The following is a 16,570-nucleotide window of genomic DNA, read 5'->3' as shown; positions in this document are numbered from 1 at the left end:
AAAACAACGCTTTATTATCATACAGCCGAACAAAAAGTGGAATAACACGGGGTCAAAAAGACGGATATAAATATCCATGGTACCGCTGAAAGCGTCATCTTGTCCCGCAAAAAACGAGCCGCCATACAGCATCATCAGCGAAAAAATAAAAAAGTTATAGTCCTGAGAATAAAGCGATGCAAAAATAATTATTTTTTTTATAAAATAGTTTTTATCGTATAAAAGCGCCAAAACATAAAAAAAATGATATAAATGAGGTATCGCTGTAATCGTACTGACCCGAAGAATAAAACTGCTTTATCAATTTTACCAAACGCGGAACGGTATAAACGCCTTCCCCAAAAGAAATTCATGAATACCTGGTTTTTGGTAATTCTGCCTCACAAAAGTCGGAATAAAAAGCGATCAAAAAATGTCACGTGCCCGAAAATGTTACCAATAAAAACGTCAACTCGTCCCGCAAAAAACAAGACCTCAGATGACTCTGTGGACCAAAATGTGGAAAAATTATAGCTCTCAAAATGTGGTAACGCAAAAAATATTTTTTGCAACAAAAAGCGTCTTTCAGTGTGTGACGGCTGCCAATCATAAAAATCCGCTAAAAAACTCGCTATAAAAGTAAATCAAACCCCCCTTCATCACCCCTTTAGTTAGAGAAAAATAAAAAAATTAAAAAAATGTGTTTATTTCCATTTTCCCGTTAGGGCTAGGGTTAGGGTTAGGGCTAGGGTTAGGGCTAGGGTTAGGGTTAGGGCTAGGGTTAGGGTTATGGTTAGGGCTAGGGTTAGGGCTACAGTTAGGGTTAAGGCTACAGTTAGGGTTGGGGCTAAAGTTAGGGGTAGGGTTTGGATTACATTTGTGGTTGGGAATAGGGTTGGGATTAGGGTTAGGGGTGTGTCTGGGTTAGAGGTGTGGTTAGGGTTACCATTGGGATTAGGGTTAGGGGTGTGTTTGGATTAGGGTTTCAGTTATAATTGGGAGGTTTCCACTGTTTAGACACATCAGGGGCTCTCCAAACGCGACATGGTGTCCGATCTCAATTCCAGCCAATTCTGCGTTGAAAAAGTAAAACAGTGCTCCTTCCCTTCCGAGCTCTCCCGTGTGTCCAAACAGGAGTTTACCCCAACATATGGGGTATCAGCGTACTCAGGACAAATTGGACAACAACTTTTGGGGTCCAATTTCTCCTGTTACCCTTGGGAAAATACAAAACTGGGGGCTAAAAAATAATTTTTGTGGGAAAAAAAAAGATTTTTTATTTTCACGGCTCTGCGTTATAAACTGTAGTGAAACACTTGGGGGCTCAGAGTTCTCACAACACATCTAGATAAGTTCGTTGGGGGGTCTAGTTTCCAATATGGGGTCACTTGTGGGGGGTTTCTACTGTTTAGGTACATTAGGGGCTCTGCAAACGCAATGTGACGCCTGCAGACCATTCCATCTAAGTCTGTATTCCAAATGGCGCTCCTTCCCTTCCGAGCCCTCCCATGCGCCCAAACGGTGGTTCCCCCCCTCATATGGGGTATCAGTGCACTCAGGACAAATTGCACAACAACTTTTGGGGTCCAATTTCTCCTGTTACCCTCGGGAAAATACAAAACTGGGGACTATTTTGTGGGAAAAAATTTGTTTTATTTTTACGGTTCTGCATTATAAACTTCTGTGAAGCACTTGGTGGGTCAAAGTGCTCACCACACATCTAGATAAGTTCCTTAGGGGGTCTACTTTCCAAAATGGTGTCACTTGTGGGGGGTTTCAATGTTTAGGCACATCAGTGGCTCTTCAAACGCAACATGGCGTCCCATCTCAATTCCTGTCAATTTTGCATTGAAAGGTCAAACGGCGCTCCTTCCCTTCCGAGCTCTCCCATGCGCCCAAACAGTGGTTTACCCCCACATATGGGGTATCAGAGTACTCAGGACAAATTGTGCAACAACTTTTTGGTTCCAATTTCTTCTTTTACCATTGGGAAAATAAAAAATTGGGGGCGAAAAGATAATTTTTGTGAAAAAAAAAAAGATTTTTTATTTTTACGGTTCTGCATTATAAACTTCTGTGAAGCACTTGGTGGGTCAAAGTGCTCACCACACCTCTAGATAAGTTCCTCAGGGGGTCTACTTTCCAAAATGGTGTCACTTGTGGGGGGATTCAATGTTTAGGCACATCAGTGGCTCTCCAAACGCAACATGACGTCCCATCTCAATTCCAGTCAATTTTGCATTGAGAAGTCAAATGGCGCTCCTTCGCTTCCAAGCTCTGTCATGCGCCCAAACAGTGGTTTACCTCCACTTATGGGGTATCGGCGTACTCAGGACAAATTGTACAACAAGATTTGGGGTCCATTTTCTCCTGTAACCCTTGGTAAAATAAAACAAATTGGAGCTGAAGTAAATTTTTTGTGAAAAAAAGTTAAATGTTAATTTTTATTTAAACATTCCAAAAATTCCTGTGAAACACCTGAAGGGTTAATAAACTTCTTGAATGTGGTTTTGAGAACCTTGAGGGGTGCAGTTTTTAGAATGGTGTCACACTTGGGCATTTTCTATCATATAGACCCCTCAAAATGACTTCAAATGAGATGTGGTCCCTAAAATAAAATGGTGTTGTAAAAACGAGAAATTGCTGGTCAATTTTTAACCCTTATAACTCCCTAACAAATAAAAATTTTGGTTCCAAAATTGTGCTGATGTAAAGTAGACATGTGGGAAATGTTACTTATTAAGTATTTTGTGTGACATATCTCTGTGATTTAATTGCATAAAAATTCAAAGTTGGAAAATTGCGAAATTTTCAAAATTTTCGCCATATTTCCGTTTTTTTCACAAATAAACGCAGGTAATATCAAAGAAATTTTACCACTATCATGAAGTACAATATGTCACGAGAAAACAATGTCAGAATCACCGGGATCCGTTGAAGCGTTCCAGAGTTATATCCTCATAAAGGGACAGTGGTCAGAATTGTAAAAATTGGCCCGGTCCATAACGTGCAAACCACCCTTGGGGGTAAAGGGGTTAACCCTGTACATGGCCAAGATTCTAGTCACCATTAGGCAGTCATCTGTAAACATTCGCTATATCGAGGGCCACTTCTCCTCCAGAGCACTTACTGCAGGCCCAAATTAGAAAAAGTTCTAGGGCGTAGTTAGCAATCTGCAACCACTCAGATTTTAGGGTCTCCTTTTTTTAGTAGGCCCAAATTAATCTAACTCTGGACAGGTGCCGATATCTATGCTTCTGTCACTAGCTTCACTGACCGATACACACTGACCACGAGGCCACTAAATAACAGAAGTTATTCTGTGCGTTACAGAAAACATATCGGAAACTTAACATAGCAAAACATACCAGCTAGAGTTGATAACGTCAGTAGTCCATGCCAGCTGGAGCAAAGAACCTCCTCCCACCTCCTTTTTTGATTCATAAGCCGGGACAGCGTCATGTTTGCATCTCGGCATAATGCAGTGACGTCATGCCAGTCTATTAATCAGGAGAGAGTCTGGGATGTCTCAGGTAGTAGGAGGTTCTCAGTGTTCTGGTCTGGCCGCCGCGGACTTCGGATCTGGCTGCTAAACTATGGTCCTGAGAATCTTTTTGCTCAACTCTGTTGGGTAGTCATGTAACATACATGCGGCCACATGACCGCCCACTAGCGCTGCGAATACAGGGGAATCTCGACAGTGTGCGCTTTGCACACTATCTCGATACAGCATTCTGAAGTCACAGAGTGAATACATACTTTTCATTTCAGCCCGTAAAAACACCTTCCCTGAAAGATATGGAGTTTTTTTATCGGCAATTATTGATAAAACTGTCTTGATTAATCCTACTGTGATAACAGTCATCATTAGACAAAACACTGCGGTACAGACGCATACGACAGCCTTGGACAAATTTACACAAGGCTAAAGGTGACTAGGGACCGTATAGCTCTTTGTATCTCTGTAGAGAAGTCTTATAAGTATCTTTTTTTTGTAGTCTCGTGCTCTGAAGGCCATTTCTCAGCAAACAATAACATCTGCTCCTGTGCCACCCCCTCCAAAGCCGAAATCTCCCCCTTTGGATGCAACTAAGCCAGCAGAAGAAATTTTAAATGCAATCCTACCACCAAGGTAAGTTCTGAATTACAGGTATATGTCGATAGAGGTAATCTGCAGAAGTACAGACCAAAAATCTCATGTAAATATTTTTCTGTATTTTCATGACTATGAAAATTGTACATTCACACTGCAGGCATCAAAACTATGAATTAACACATGTGGAATTATATACTTAACAAAAAAGTGTGAAACAACTAAAATTATGTCTTATATTCTAGGTTCTTCAAAGTAGCCACCCTTTGCTTTGATGACTGCTTTGCACACTGTTAAGTATATAATTCCACAGGTGTTAATTCATAGTTTTGATGCCTTCAGTGTGAATGTACAATTTTCATAGACATGAAAATACAGAAAAATCTTTAAATGAGAAGGTGTGTCCAAACTTTTGGTCTGTACTGTATATTGCAGAGAATAATATAAATGACAACCAGCACGGATTCAAGTCATGTCTAGCTAACATGTTGGATTTCTATGAGGAGGTAAGTGCAAATCTGGATGTTGCTAATGCGGCTGATGTGATTTATCTGGACTTTGCAAAGGCATTTGATACAGTTCCACATAACAGCCTTATACTGACGCTACAGAGGCAAGGACTGGGGGAAACCGTATGCAGATGGGTAAGGGATTGGCTAAATGACAAGAAAGTCATCATAAATGGCACGTTCTGTAAATGGGATATAATCAGCAGTGGGGACCGCAGGGATCTGTGCAATGGCAAATTCTCTTTAACCTTTTTGCTAATGACCTTGTGGCTGGGATTAAGAATAAAGTGTCAGTTTTTGCTGAAGACACCAAACTATGTAGGATATTAAAATCTGACCTTGACATTACAATATTGCAAAACGATCTGGATAAGATGTCTGAATGGGCAAACACTTGGCAAATGAGGTTTAACCCCTTCCCGACCTTTGACGCACCGTATGCGTCATGAAAACCTGTGCCAATCTGACCTGTGACGCAGCATATGCGTCATGGCCGGATTGGGCTCCTGCAGGCCGGGTGAAAGGGTTAACTAATTTCACCCGGCCTGCAGGGACAGGAGGAGATGCACTTTAGCCCAGGGGGGTGGCTTCACCCACCCGTGGCTACGATCGCTCTGATTGGCTGTTGAAAGTGAAACTGCCAATCAGATCGATTTGTAATATTTCACCTAAAAAACTGGTGAAATATTACAATCCAGCCATGGCCGATGAAATATCATCGGCCATGGCTGGAAACACTGATGTGCCCCCCCCCCAGCCCTCCGATCTGTGGTCCGCTCCCCTCCGTCCTGTGCTCCGCTCCCCCATACTCCTGTCCGCTCCCCCCGTGCTCCAATCCCACCCCCCGTGCTCCAATCCCACCCCCCTGCAGTCCGATCCACCCCCCCCGCACTCCGATCCACCCCCCGCACTGCGATCCACCCCCGCACTGCGATCCACTCCCCCGCACTGCGATCCACTCCCCCGCACTGCGATCCACCCCCCCCCGCACTGCGATCCACCCCCTGCACTGCGATCCACCCCCCCATGCTCCGATCCACCCCCCCGTGCTCTCCCTCACCCCATCATACTTACCGAGCCTCCCGGGGTCCGTCCGTCTTCTTTCCTGGGCGCCGCCATCTTCTAAAATGGCGGGCGCATGCGCAGTGCGCCCGCCGAATCTGCCGGCCGGCAGATTCATTTCAAGTGCATTTTGATCACTGTGATAAAGCCTCACAGTGATCAAACTAAAAAAAATACTAAATGACCCCCCCTTTGTCACCCCCATAGGTAGGGACAATAATAAAATAAAGACATTTTTTTTTCTTCCACTAAGGTTGGGATTAGGGTTAGGGCTAGGGTTAGGGCTAGGGTTAGGGTTTCGGTATGTGCACACGTATTCTGGTCCTCTGCGGATTTTTCCGCAGCGGATTTGATAAATCCGCAGTGCTAAACCGCTGCGGATTTATGGCGGATTTACCGCGGTTTTTCTGCGCATTTCACTGCGGTTTTACAACTGCAGTTTACTATTGGAGCAGTTGTAAAACTGCTGCGGAATCCGCAGAAAGAAGTGACGTGCTGCGGAATGTAAACCCCTGCGTTTCCGTGCAGTTTTTCTGCAGCATGTCTACAGCGATTTTTGTTTCCCATAGGTTCACATTGAACTGTAAACTCATGGGAAACTGCTGCGGATCCGCAGCGTTTTCCGCAGTGTGTGCACATACCTTTAGAATTAGTCTATGTGCACACGGTGCGGATTTGGCTGCGGATCCGCAGTGGATTGGCCGCTGCGGATTCGCAGCAGAGTTCCATCAGGTTTACAGTACCAAGTAAACCTATGGAAAACCAAATCCGCTGTGCCCATGGTGCGGAAAATACAGCGCGGAAACGCTGCGTTGTATTTTCTGCAGCATGTCAATTCTTTGTGCGGATTCCGCAGCGTTTTACACCTGTTCCTCAATAGGAATCCGCAGGTGAAATCCGCACAAAAAACACTGGAAATCCGCGGTAAATCCACAGGTAAAACGCAGTGCCTTTTACCCACGGATTTTTCAAAAATGGTGCGGAAAAATCTCACACGAATGCGCAATGTGGGCACATAGCCTTAGGGTTAGCGTTGGAATTAGGGTTGTGATTAGGGTTATGGCTACAGTTGGGATTAGGGTTAGGGGTGTGTTGGGGTTACTGTTGGAGGTAGAATTGAGGGGTTTCCACTGTTTAGGCACATCAGGGGTCTCCAAACGCAACATGGCGCCACCATTGATTCCAGCCAATCTTGTATTCAAAAAGTCAAATGGTGCTCCCTCACTTCCGAGCCCCGACGTGCGCCCAAACAGTGGTTTACCCCCACATATGAGGTACCAGCATACTCAGGATAAACTGCGCAACAATTATTGGGGTCCAATTTCTCCTGTTACCCTTGTGAAAATAAAAAATTGCTTGCTAAAAAATTTTGAGGAAAGAAAAATGATTTTTTATTTTCACGGCTCTGCGTTGTAAACGTCTGTGGGGGTTCAAAGTGCTCAACACATATCTAGATAAGTTCCTTGGGGGGTCTAGTTTCCAAAATGGGGTCACTTGTGGGGGGTTTCTACTGTTTAGGCACACCAGGGGCTCTGCAAACGCAACGTGACGCCCGCAGACCATTCCATCAAAGTCTGCATTTCAAAAGTCACTACTTCCCTTCTGAGCCCCGACATGTGCCCAAACAGTGGTTTACCCCCACACATGGGGTATCGGCGTACTCAGGAGAAACTGGACAACAACTTTTGGGGTCCAATTTCTCCTGTAACCCTTGGGAAAATAAAAAATTCTGGGCTAAAAAATTATTTTTGAGGAAAGAAAACGTATTTATTATTTTCACGGCTCTGCGTTATAAACTTCTGTGAAGCACTTGGGGGTTCAAAGTGCTCACCACACATCTAGATAAGTTCCTTTGGGGGTCTAGTTTCCAAAATGGGGTCACTTGTGGGGGGTTTCTACTGTTTAGCCACATCAGGGACTCTGCAAACGCAACGTGACGCCCGCAGAGCATTCCATCAAAGTCTGCATTTCAAAACATCACTACTTCCCTTCCAAACCCCGACGTGTGCCCAAACAGTGGTTTACCCCCACATATGGGGTATCAGCGTACTCAGGAGAAACAGGACAACAACTTTTGGGGTCAAATTTCTCCTGTTACCCTTGGGAAAATAAAAAATTGCTGGCTAAAAAATCATTTTTGAGAAAAGAATTTTTTTTTTTATTTTCATGGTTCTGCGTTATAAACTTCTGTGAAGCACTTGGGGGTTCAAAGTGCTCACCACACATCTAGATTAGTTCCTTTGGGGGTCTAGTTTCCAAAATGGGGTCATTTGTGGGGGATCTGTAATGTTTAGGCACACAGGGGCTCTCCAAACGTGACATGGTGTCCGCTAATGTTTGGAGCTAATTTTCCATTCAAAAAGTCAAATGGCGCTCCTTCCCTTCCGAGCCTTGCCGTGTGCCCAAGCAGTGGTTTACCCCCACATGTGAGGTATCGGCGTACTCGGGAGAAATTGCCCAACAAATTTTACGATCCATTTTATCCTATCGCCCATGTGAAAATGAAAAAATTGAGGCGAAAAGAAATTTTTTATAAAAAAAAGTACTTTTTCATTTTTACGGATCAATTTGTGAAGCACCTGAGGGTTTAAAGTGCTCACTAGGCATCTAGATAAGTTCCTTGGGGGGTCCAGTTTCCAAAATGGGGTCACTTGTGGGGGAGCTCCAATGTTTAGGCACACAGGGGCTCTCCAAACGTGACATGGTGTCCGCTAACGATGGAGATCATTTTTCATTCAAAAAGTCAAATGGCGCTCCTTCCCTTCCGAACCTTACCATGTGCCCAAACAGTGGTTTACCCCCACATGTGAGGTATCGGTGTACTCAGGAGAAATTGCCCAACAAATTTTAGGATCCATTTTATCCTGTTGCCCATGTGAAAATGAAAAAATTGAGGCTAAAAGAATTTTTTTGTGAAAAAAAAAAAGTACTTTTTCATTTTTACGGATCAATTTGTGAAGCACCTGGGGGTTTAAAGTGCTCACTATGCATCTAGATAAGTTCCTTGGGGCATCTAGTTTCCAAAATGGGGTCATTTGTGGGGGAGCTCCAATTTTTAGGCACACGGGGGCTCTCCAAACACGACATGGTGTCCTCTAAAGAGTGCAGCCAATTTTTCATTCAAAAAGTCAAATGGCGCTCCTTCCCTTCCAAGCCCTGCCGTGTGCCCAAACAGTGGTTTACCCCCACATATGGGGTATCGGCGTACTCAGGACAAATTGGACAACAACTTTCGTGGTTCAGTTTCTCCTTTTACCATTGGGAAAATAAAAAAATTGTTGCTAAAAGATCATTTTTGTGACTAAAAAGTTAAATGTTCATTTTTTCCTTCTATGTTGCTTCTGCTGCTGTGAAGCACCTGAAGGGTTAATAAACTTCTTGAATGTGGTTTTGTGCACTTTGAGGGGTGCAGTTTTTAGAATGGTGTCACTTTTGGGTATTTTCAGCCATATAGACCCCTCAAACTGACTTCAAATGTGAGGTGGTCCCTAAAAAAAATGGTTTTGTAAAAATGAGAAATCGCTGGTCAAATTTTAACCCTTATAACTTCCTAGCAAAAAAAAATGTAGTTTCCAAAATTGTGCTGATGTAAAATAGACATGTGGGAAATGTTATTTATTAACTGTTTTGTGTCACATAACTCTCTGGTTTAACAGAATAAAAATTCAAAATGTGAAAATTGTGAAATTTTAAAAAATTTTGCCAAATTTCCATTTTTATCACAAATAAACACAGAATTTATTGACCTAAATTTACCACTAACATGAAGCCCAATATGTCACGAAAAAAACAATCTCAGAACCGCTAGGATCCGTTGAAGCGTTCCTGAGTTATTACCTCATAAAGGGACACTGGTCAGAATTGCAAAAAACGGCAAGGTCTTTAAGGTCAAAATAGGCTGGGTCATGAAGGGGTTAATGTAGAGTAATTCACCTGGGATGGCGTAATCCTATTGCTGTTTATACAGTAAATGGGAGCACTCAGTCATACAGAACAGGAGAAGGACATGGGTATTCTTGTTACAAGTAAGCTGAGCAGCAGTACTCAACGTCAAGCAGCAGCCGCAAAAGCAAGCAAGATTTCTGGATGTATAAAAAGAGATAAAATCCTGTGATCCCAACATATTATTACCACTTTATAAATCACTGGTGAGGTCACATCTACAATACGGTATTGAGTTTTGGGCTCCGCATTTAAAAAATAACATTCAGAAATTAGAGTTAGTCCAAAGGCAGGTAATTGGGTTATTACAAGGCATGGAAGGCCTCTCATAGGAGGAGAGGTTGGAAAAGTTGGGCTTGTTTAACGTAGAAAAAACACACCTCAGAGGGGATCTCATTTATATGTATAAATGTGTGGCCAGTACAAAGGACTGGCACGTGACTTATGCCTTCCAAAGAACATACTAAGAACCAGGGGCACTCATTGCGGGTGGAAGAAAGGTGATTCCAGCAGCTGAAAAGGAAAGGGTTCTTTACAGCTAGAGCAGTCAGACTGTACAGTACCCTACCACAGTCGGGAAGGAATTTTTTTCCCCAGTGTGTAGTTTAGTGTTTGCCGCATGTTTTTTTTTGCCTTCCTCTGGATCAACATGTTAGGCTATGGGTTGAACTAGATGGACTTAAAGTCTTCCTTCAACCTTCAATACTATGTTACAAGAGTTAGTAATGGCAGACACTATAACAGCTTTTAAAAAAAGGGCTGGATGATTCCCTCAATATGTACAATTGATGGAGAAAGGTGGAACTTATTGGACACGATAGACACATCTGTAATAGTCTGCAGAATTATTCCTTACCGTGTCTGCGCACAGCACACGTATGGTCGCACTACTGCTCTGCTTTGTTTAGAGCGCTTGGTCTCCTAGTGACGCGTAGGCCAGGTTCAGATGTACTCGAACTGCTGGGGATTTTCTGTCCCCATTTTCAGATAGAAAATCTGCAGTGGAATACAATAGCAGCCATATTGATGAGATGTCAACAAATCCCATTCACACACTGCAGACAAATATCTGCACATGAATTGACGTGTAGTTTCTGCAGATTGGTCACATATTTATTGTGGATTTCCTCCATTAACCCCTTTCTGACATTAGACATACTATTCCGTCGAGATGGTCTGGGCCCCTATGACCACCGTTGGGATAGTACATCATCACCGATCAGCCGCACTCATGGGGGGAGCGCTGTCGATCGCCGCCGGGTGTCAGCTGATCCGGCAGCATAGGGAAGCATCGCGCAGGGAGGGGGCTCCCTGCGTGCTTCCCTGAGAACCTCGGAACAACGCGATGTGATCGCAGGCCCCGGATCCAAGACGGCCACGGGGGGGCCTTCCAGGTCGTGCAGGGAAGTGGCTTGCAAGCGATCTGACACTATGCAATGATTTCCCACCCTGGGACAAAGTAAAAAAGTAAAAAATATTTACATGTGTAAAAAATAAAAAAAATAAAAATAAAAAAAATATATTGTTCCAATAAATACATTTCTCAATGTAAATTAAAAAAAATAAAAGTAAGGCCCGACCTATAAAGCTGTCCCACTAGTTAACCCCTTCAGTGAACACCGTAAAAAAAAGAAATGAGGCAGGAAACAGTGCTTTATCATCATACCGCCTAACAAAAAGTGGAATAACACGCGATCAAAAAGACGGATATAAATAAACATGGTACCGCCGAAAACGTCTTCTTGTCCCGCAAAAAAAAAAATAAACCACCATACAGAGTCATCAGCAAAAAAATAAAAAAGTTATAAGCTCTCAGAATAAAGCGATGCAAAAATAATTATTTTTTCTATAAAATCGTTTTTATTGTATAAAAGCGCCAAAATTGCTGGGTTTTTTCATTCTGCCTAACAAAAATCGAACTAAAAAGCGATCAAAAAATGTCATGTGCCCGAAAATGGTACCAAAAAAAGGGCAACTCGTCCCGCAAAAAACAAGACCTCACATGACTCTGTGGACCAAAATATGGGAAAATTATAGCTCTCAGAATGTGGTAACGCAAAAAATATTTTTTGTAATGAAAAGCGTCTTTTAGTGTGTGACAGCTGCCAAACATAAAAACCCGCTATAAATAGTAAATCAAACCCCCCTTTATCACCGCCATTAGTGTTAGGGTTAGGGTTGGGGCTAAAGCTAGGGTTACGGTTGGGGCTAAAGTTAGGGTTGGGACTAAAGTTAAGGTTAGGGCTAGAGTTGGGGTTAGGGTTTGGATTACGTTTACGGTTGGGTTAGGGGTGTGTTGGGGTTAGGGTTGGAGTTAGAATTGGGAGGTTTCCACTGTTTAGGCACACCAGGGGCTCTGCAAACGCAACATGACGTCCGATCTCAATTCCATCCAATTCTGCGTTGAAAAAGTAAAACGGTGCTTCTTCCCTTCCGAGCTCTGCTGTGCGCCCAAACAGTGGTCCATTTCTTCTGTTACCCTTGGGAAAATACAAAACTGGGGCTAAAAAATCATTTTTGTGGAAAAAAAAGATTTTTTATTTTCTCGGCTCTGCGTTATAAACTTTAGTGAAACACTCTGGGGCTCAAAGTTCTCACAACACATCTAGATAACTTCCTTGGGGGGTCCAGTTTCTAATATGGGGTCACTTGTGTGAGGTTTCTACTGTTTAGGTACATCAGGGGCTCTGCAAACGCAACGTGAAGCCCGCAGACCATTCCATCAAAGTCTGCATTCCAAAACGCCACTTCTTCCCTTCCAAGCTCTGCCATGCGCCCAAACAGGAGTTTTCTCCAACATATCGGGGCATCAGCGTACTCAGGACAAATTGGACAACAACTTTTGGGGTCCAGCTTCTCCTGTTACCCTTGGGAAAATATAAAACTGGGGCTAAAAAATCATTTTTGTGGAAAAAAAAAAGATTTTTTATTTTCACGGCTCTGCGTTATAAACTTTAGTGAAACACTCTGGGGCTCAAAGTTCTCACAACACATCTACATAAATTGCTTGGGGGGTCTAGTTTCCAATATGGGGTCACTTGTGTGGGGTTTCTACTGTTTAGGTACATCAGGGGCTCTGCAAATGCAACGTGAAGCCCGCAGACCATTCCATCAAAGTCTGCATTCCAAAACGCCACTTCTTTCCTTCAGAGCTCTGCCATGCGCCCAAACAGTAGTTTTCTCCCACATATGGGGTATCAGCGTACTCAGGACAAATTGCACAACAAGTTTTTGGGTCCAACATCTCCAGATACCCGTGGGAAAAAAAATCGGGGGCTAAAAATCATTTTTGTGAAAAAAAAAAAAATAAGATTTTTTATTTTTACGGCTCTACGTTATAAACTTCTGTGAAGCACTTGGGGGTTCAAAGTGCTCACCACACATCTAGATAAGTTCCTTAGTGGGTCTTGTTTCCAAAATGTGGTCACTTTTGGGGGATTTCCACTGTTTAGGCACATCAGGGGCTCTCCAAACGAGACATGGCATCCTATCTCAATTCCAGCCAATTTTGCATTGAAAAGTTAAATGGCGCTCCTTCCCTTCTGAGCTTTGCCATGCACCCAAACAGTGGTTTACCCCCACATATGGGGTATCAGCGTACTCAGGAACAATTGCACAACAATGTTTGGGGTTCAATTTCTCCTGTTACCCTTGGTAAAATAAAACAAATTGGATCTGAAGTACATTTTTTGAGAAAAAAAGTTAAATGTTCATTTTTTTTAAACATTCCAAAAATTCCTGTGAAACACCCGAAGGGTTAATAAACTTCTTGAATGTGGTTTTAAGCACCATGAGGGGTGCAGTTTTTAGAATGGTGTCACACTTGGGTATTTTCTTATCATATAGACCCCTCAAAGGGACTTCAAATGAGATGTGGTCCCTAAAAAAAATGGTGTTGTAAAAATGAGAAATTGCTGGTCAACTTTTAACCCTTATAATTCCCTAACAAAAAAAATAAATTGGTTCCAAAATTGTGCTGATGTAAAGTAGACATGTGGGAAATGTTACTTATTAAGTATTTTGTGTGACAAATCTCTGTGATTTAAGGGCATGGAAATTCAAAGTTGAAAATTGCAAAATTTTTGCCAAATTTCCGTTTTTTTTTCCACAAATAAACTCAAGTAATGTCAAAGAAATTTTACCACTAACATGAAGTACAATTTGTCACGAGAAAACAATGTCAGAATCACCGGTATCCATGCAAGCGTTCCAGAGTTATAACCTCATAAAGGGACAGTGGTCAGAATTGTAAAAATTGGCCCGGTCATTAACATGCAAACCACCCTTGGGGTAAAGGGGGTAAATTCAATAGCAGAATTAAAATTCACAAAACACCGCCATTGTTACAGACATTACTCTTATTTACTTGCATTCTGAAATCAAAAGAAATTCTCCAAAGTATAAAGGGTTATTCCCAACATTTAACATTATCACCAACTTTAGGTGTCCCCATCAGAATGGAGCAGTGACCAGAGAAGCTCTCCACCTATGGGACTGCTGGAGGTAGCGGGGTGCAGCTCTTGGCTATCCATGGCACTGCTCCATGTCCAGCTGACATTTCAGAGCCCCGTCCTTGGGATCGGTGGGGATCACCAAGTTTGCTTTAATTAGTTAGATTAACCCTTTAAATATGCTACACTCCGCTCTATGGCCTCCTTGCTTAGTCTTAGTCTTGCCTCCTGCAACATTGCTGCGTTCCTTGCATCTGCTAAAGCCTTTCAGTAGGTTAAGTTCACCCAAGTGTATAAAAAAATCATCCACATTTCATCCAGAAAGATTTTTCATTCGTCATCCATATACAATATTTTTATTCATCACTTTACAGGACAATTTACAGTTTCTATGTTAAAGAACTGTAACATATCAGTACAATAAAAAATGGATCCTATGCTGCGGATTCATATGGAATCCATATGGCACCCATACACTTGAATGGGTGAGTCTCATCCAACATACTAGAACAAAGAAACTAGAACATGATGCTATATTGTACAAGCACGGATTCAGTCCATTAAATAAAACACTCATCTGCAGTGCCCCATTGAATAATATTGGTCTGAGTGCTGTCCGGTTTGAATGGACAAGACTAGAACCAAAAATACAGTTGTGTGATCTTGACCTAATAGTGATTTCTTTTTGTTTCGCGAGATCTGCTGTTTCCTGAAGAAGATTCAGCAGCAAAATTTGGTTTGGTCTGGGATTTGCCGCTGGGTTTCCCTGCCGGCCCCGCCGTATGGCTACATGTGGACTTTGGCTTCTGGAGACTGTTTTCTGATGGATTCCGGCACTGCCCAGAGGGTGTATGACTTCATACTAAAGAATATTGTGTGAGAGCTCCTCGAGGAATGAACAAGCTCTTTGCTGCTCACATTTCTTGGTTCTTTCTTTGCACATTCCGTCTTTCTGTATAATGCCTCTTACTTTATGTCTTCATGTGTATCATCATAATGTAATTTGTCCTGTTATAGAGAATGGACGGAGAACAATCAGCTGTGGATCCAGCAGGTGTCGAGCACCCCCAGCACAAGGATGGATGTCGTTCACTTACAGGAGGAGCTGGATATGAAATTACAGCAAAGACAAGCTCGAGAAACTGGGATCTGTCCTGTGCGCAGAGAGCTCTACTCACAATGCTTCGGTACCCTGCAGTTCGGGATTGTTGGATATAATATAATAAGGCTTTGTTCACCTGAACTCCAAACAAAAACTGCAAGATCCCTAACATAGGGATTCTAGGAACACCAATGGGAGAATACCTGACCTGACTAAATTACTATCAGTGTTTCCCAACTCCAGTCCTCAAGCCCCAACAACAGATCTTATTTGTTTGTATGCTGTTTTCAGAATTTCCTTAGGGTCATGACCGGCGGCACAATATGGTTGCCAATTGATAAACCTTTAGTGATCGGCGATCGTTTAAATGCCTGTTTGCAAATGCAGACCAAAGCAAATGATGTGCGTTTGGCAATCTGTAGTAGATCACTCAGCAAGCATAAGCTACCGTGTTTACCCAGGACGATAGACCACCGAAAATGATGATCTTTTGAACTGCACAAAAGATCATTTCACCCAATGAACAAGTGTTTTGCTTGTTTATTGGGTGATTAACAGCCTGTTTACATTGAAAGATTATCAAGAAATGAGTGTTTGAAGAATACTTGTTCACGATTATTTTGCATTATAAAATCTGCTTTAAAGAGAACCTTTCACCAAATGTTTCATGCTGCACACTCTGACTAGCAGGATCTGTGGACTCAGATCATGTCACCCGGATGACATTATCACAGATCCTTCTGCACTTCTATGTTGCTGCCTGCTTATGATTGGTCAACATTATACAGGAGGCATAAGTACATGCCCCCAATGAAAACTAATCTAATAACACCCACGTGAACTTGGATATTTCATTGGTAATATCTCTACAGTGGAGAGGCAAAAAAAAGTTTTATTCTACTTTGCAGCCACTATTACATTTTGTCTCTTGTTCAGCATAAAAAAAATTGCTGAAAGGTCCGATTTAGTATTGAGCAAGTGCTGGATTTGGGGAACACTGGTGTAGAATAATGGGAATAACAATGTAAAAGTTTCATTTGGAGTACTTCTTTAACTGCAATCACACATGACATTTCAGGTTTCAAGTTAGGTCATCTAAACGAGTCAAGAATATATGATATGCATAGGGGTTTCCTGATTGTCCTCTGACAGCAAATGTCTGAGGAAGGAAGAATTATATATTCCCATCTCTATATAGAAAAAAAAACATGCATGTACAGCCAGCAGCTATCTAAAGTGTGTGGGACTGCTTTATGATTTCAGCTGAAACCGCAGATAATTAGCAAAAATTCTGTATATTAATAGCATAAATAGTTATTAATACATTGCATGAAAAATATCTGAAAACTAATCCAACAGTACAGGATGAAAATGGTCACACAACCAGTACATGAGACAGGAAACAAAATTGACAAGAGGATTTCTGCATATA

At 42.3% G+C, this 16,570-nt stretch overlaps 1 protein-coding gene across 1 annotated transcript in view; it reads left to right on the top strand.

The window, feature by feature from the left end:
* The window catches only part of DNALI1 (dynein axonemal light intermediate chain 1), a 57,286-nt gene that overhangs the window by 20,972 nt on the left and 19,744 nt on the right, over positions 1–16,570 (top strand). The window contains exons 2-3 of the mRNA XM_069756911.1: positions 3,978–4,111; positions 15,054–15,223. Coding sequence (XP_069613012.1) covers positions 3,978–4,111; positions 15,054–15,223 — 304 coding nt within the window. The remainder of the gene's footprint in view (positions 1–3,977; positions 4,112–15,053; positions 15,224–16,570) is intronic.

This window comes from Ranitomeya imitator, chromosome 3 (genome assembly GCF_032444005.1).
Source record: "Ranitomeya imitator isolate aRanImi1 chromosome 3, aRanImi1.pri, whole genome shotgun sequence".
NCBI lineage: Eukaryota > Metazoa > Chordata > Amphibia > Anura > Dendrobatidae > Ranitomeya > Ranitomeya imitator.
This window is presented reverse-complemented; position numbering and strand designations above follow the sequence as displayed.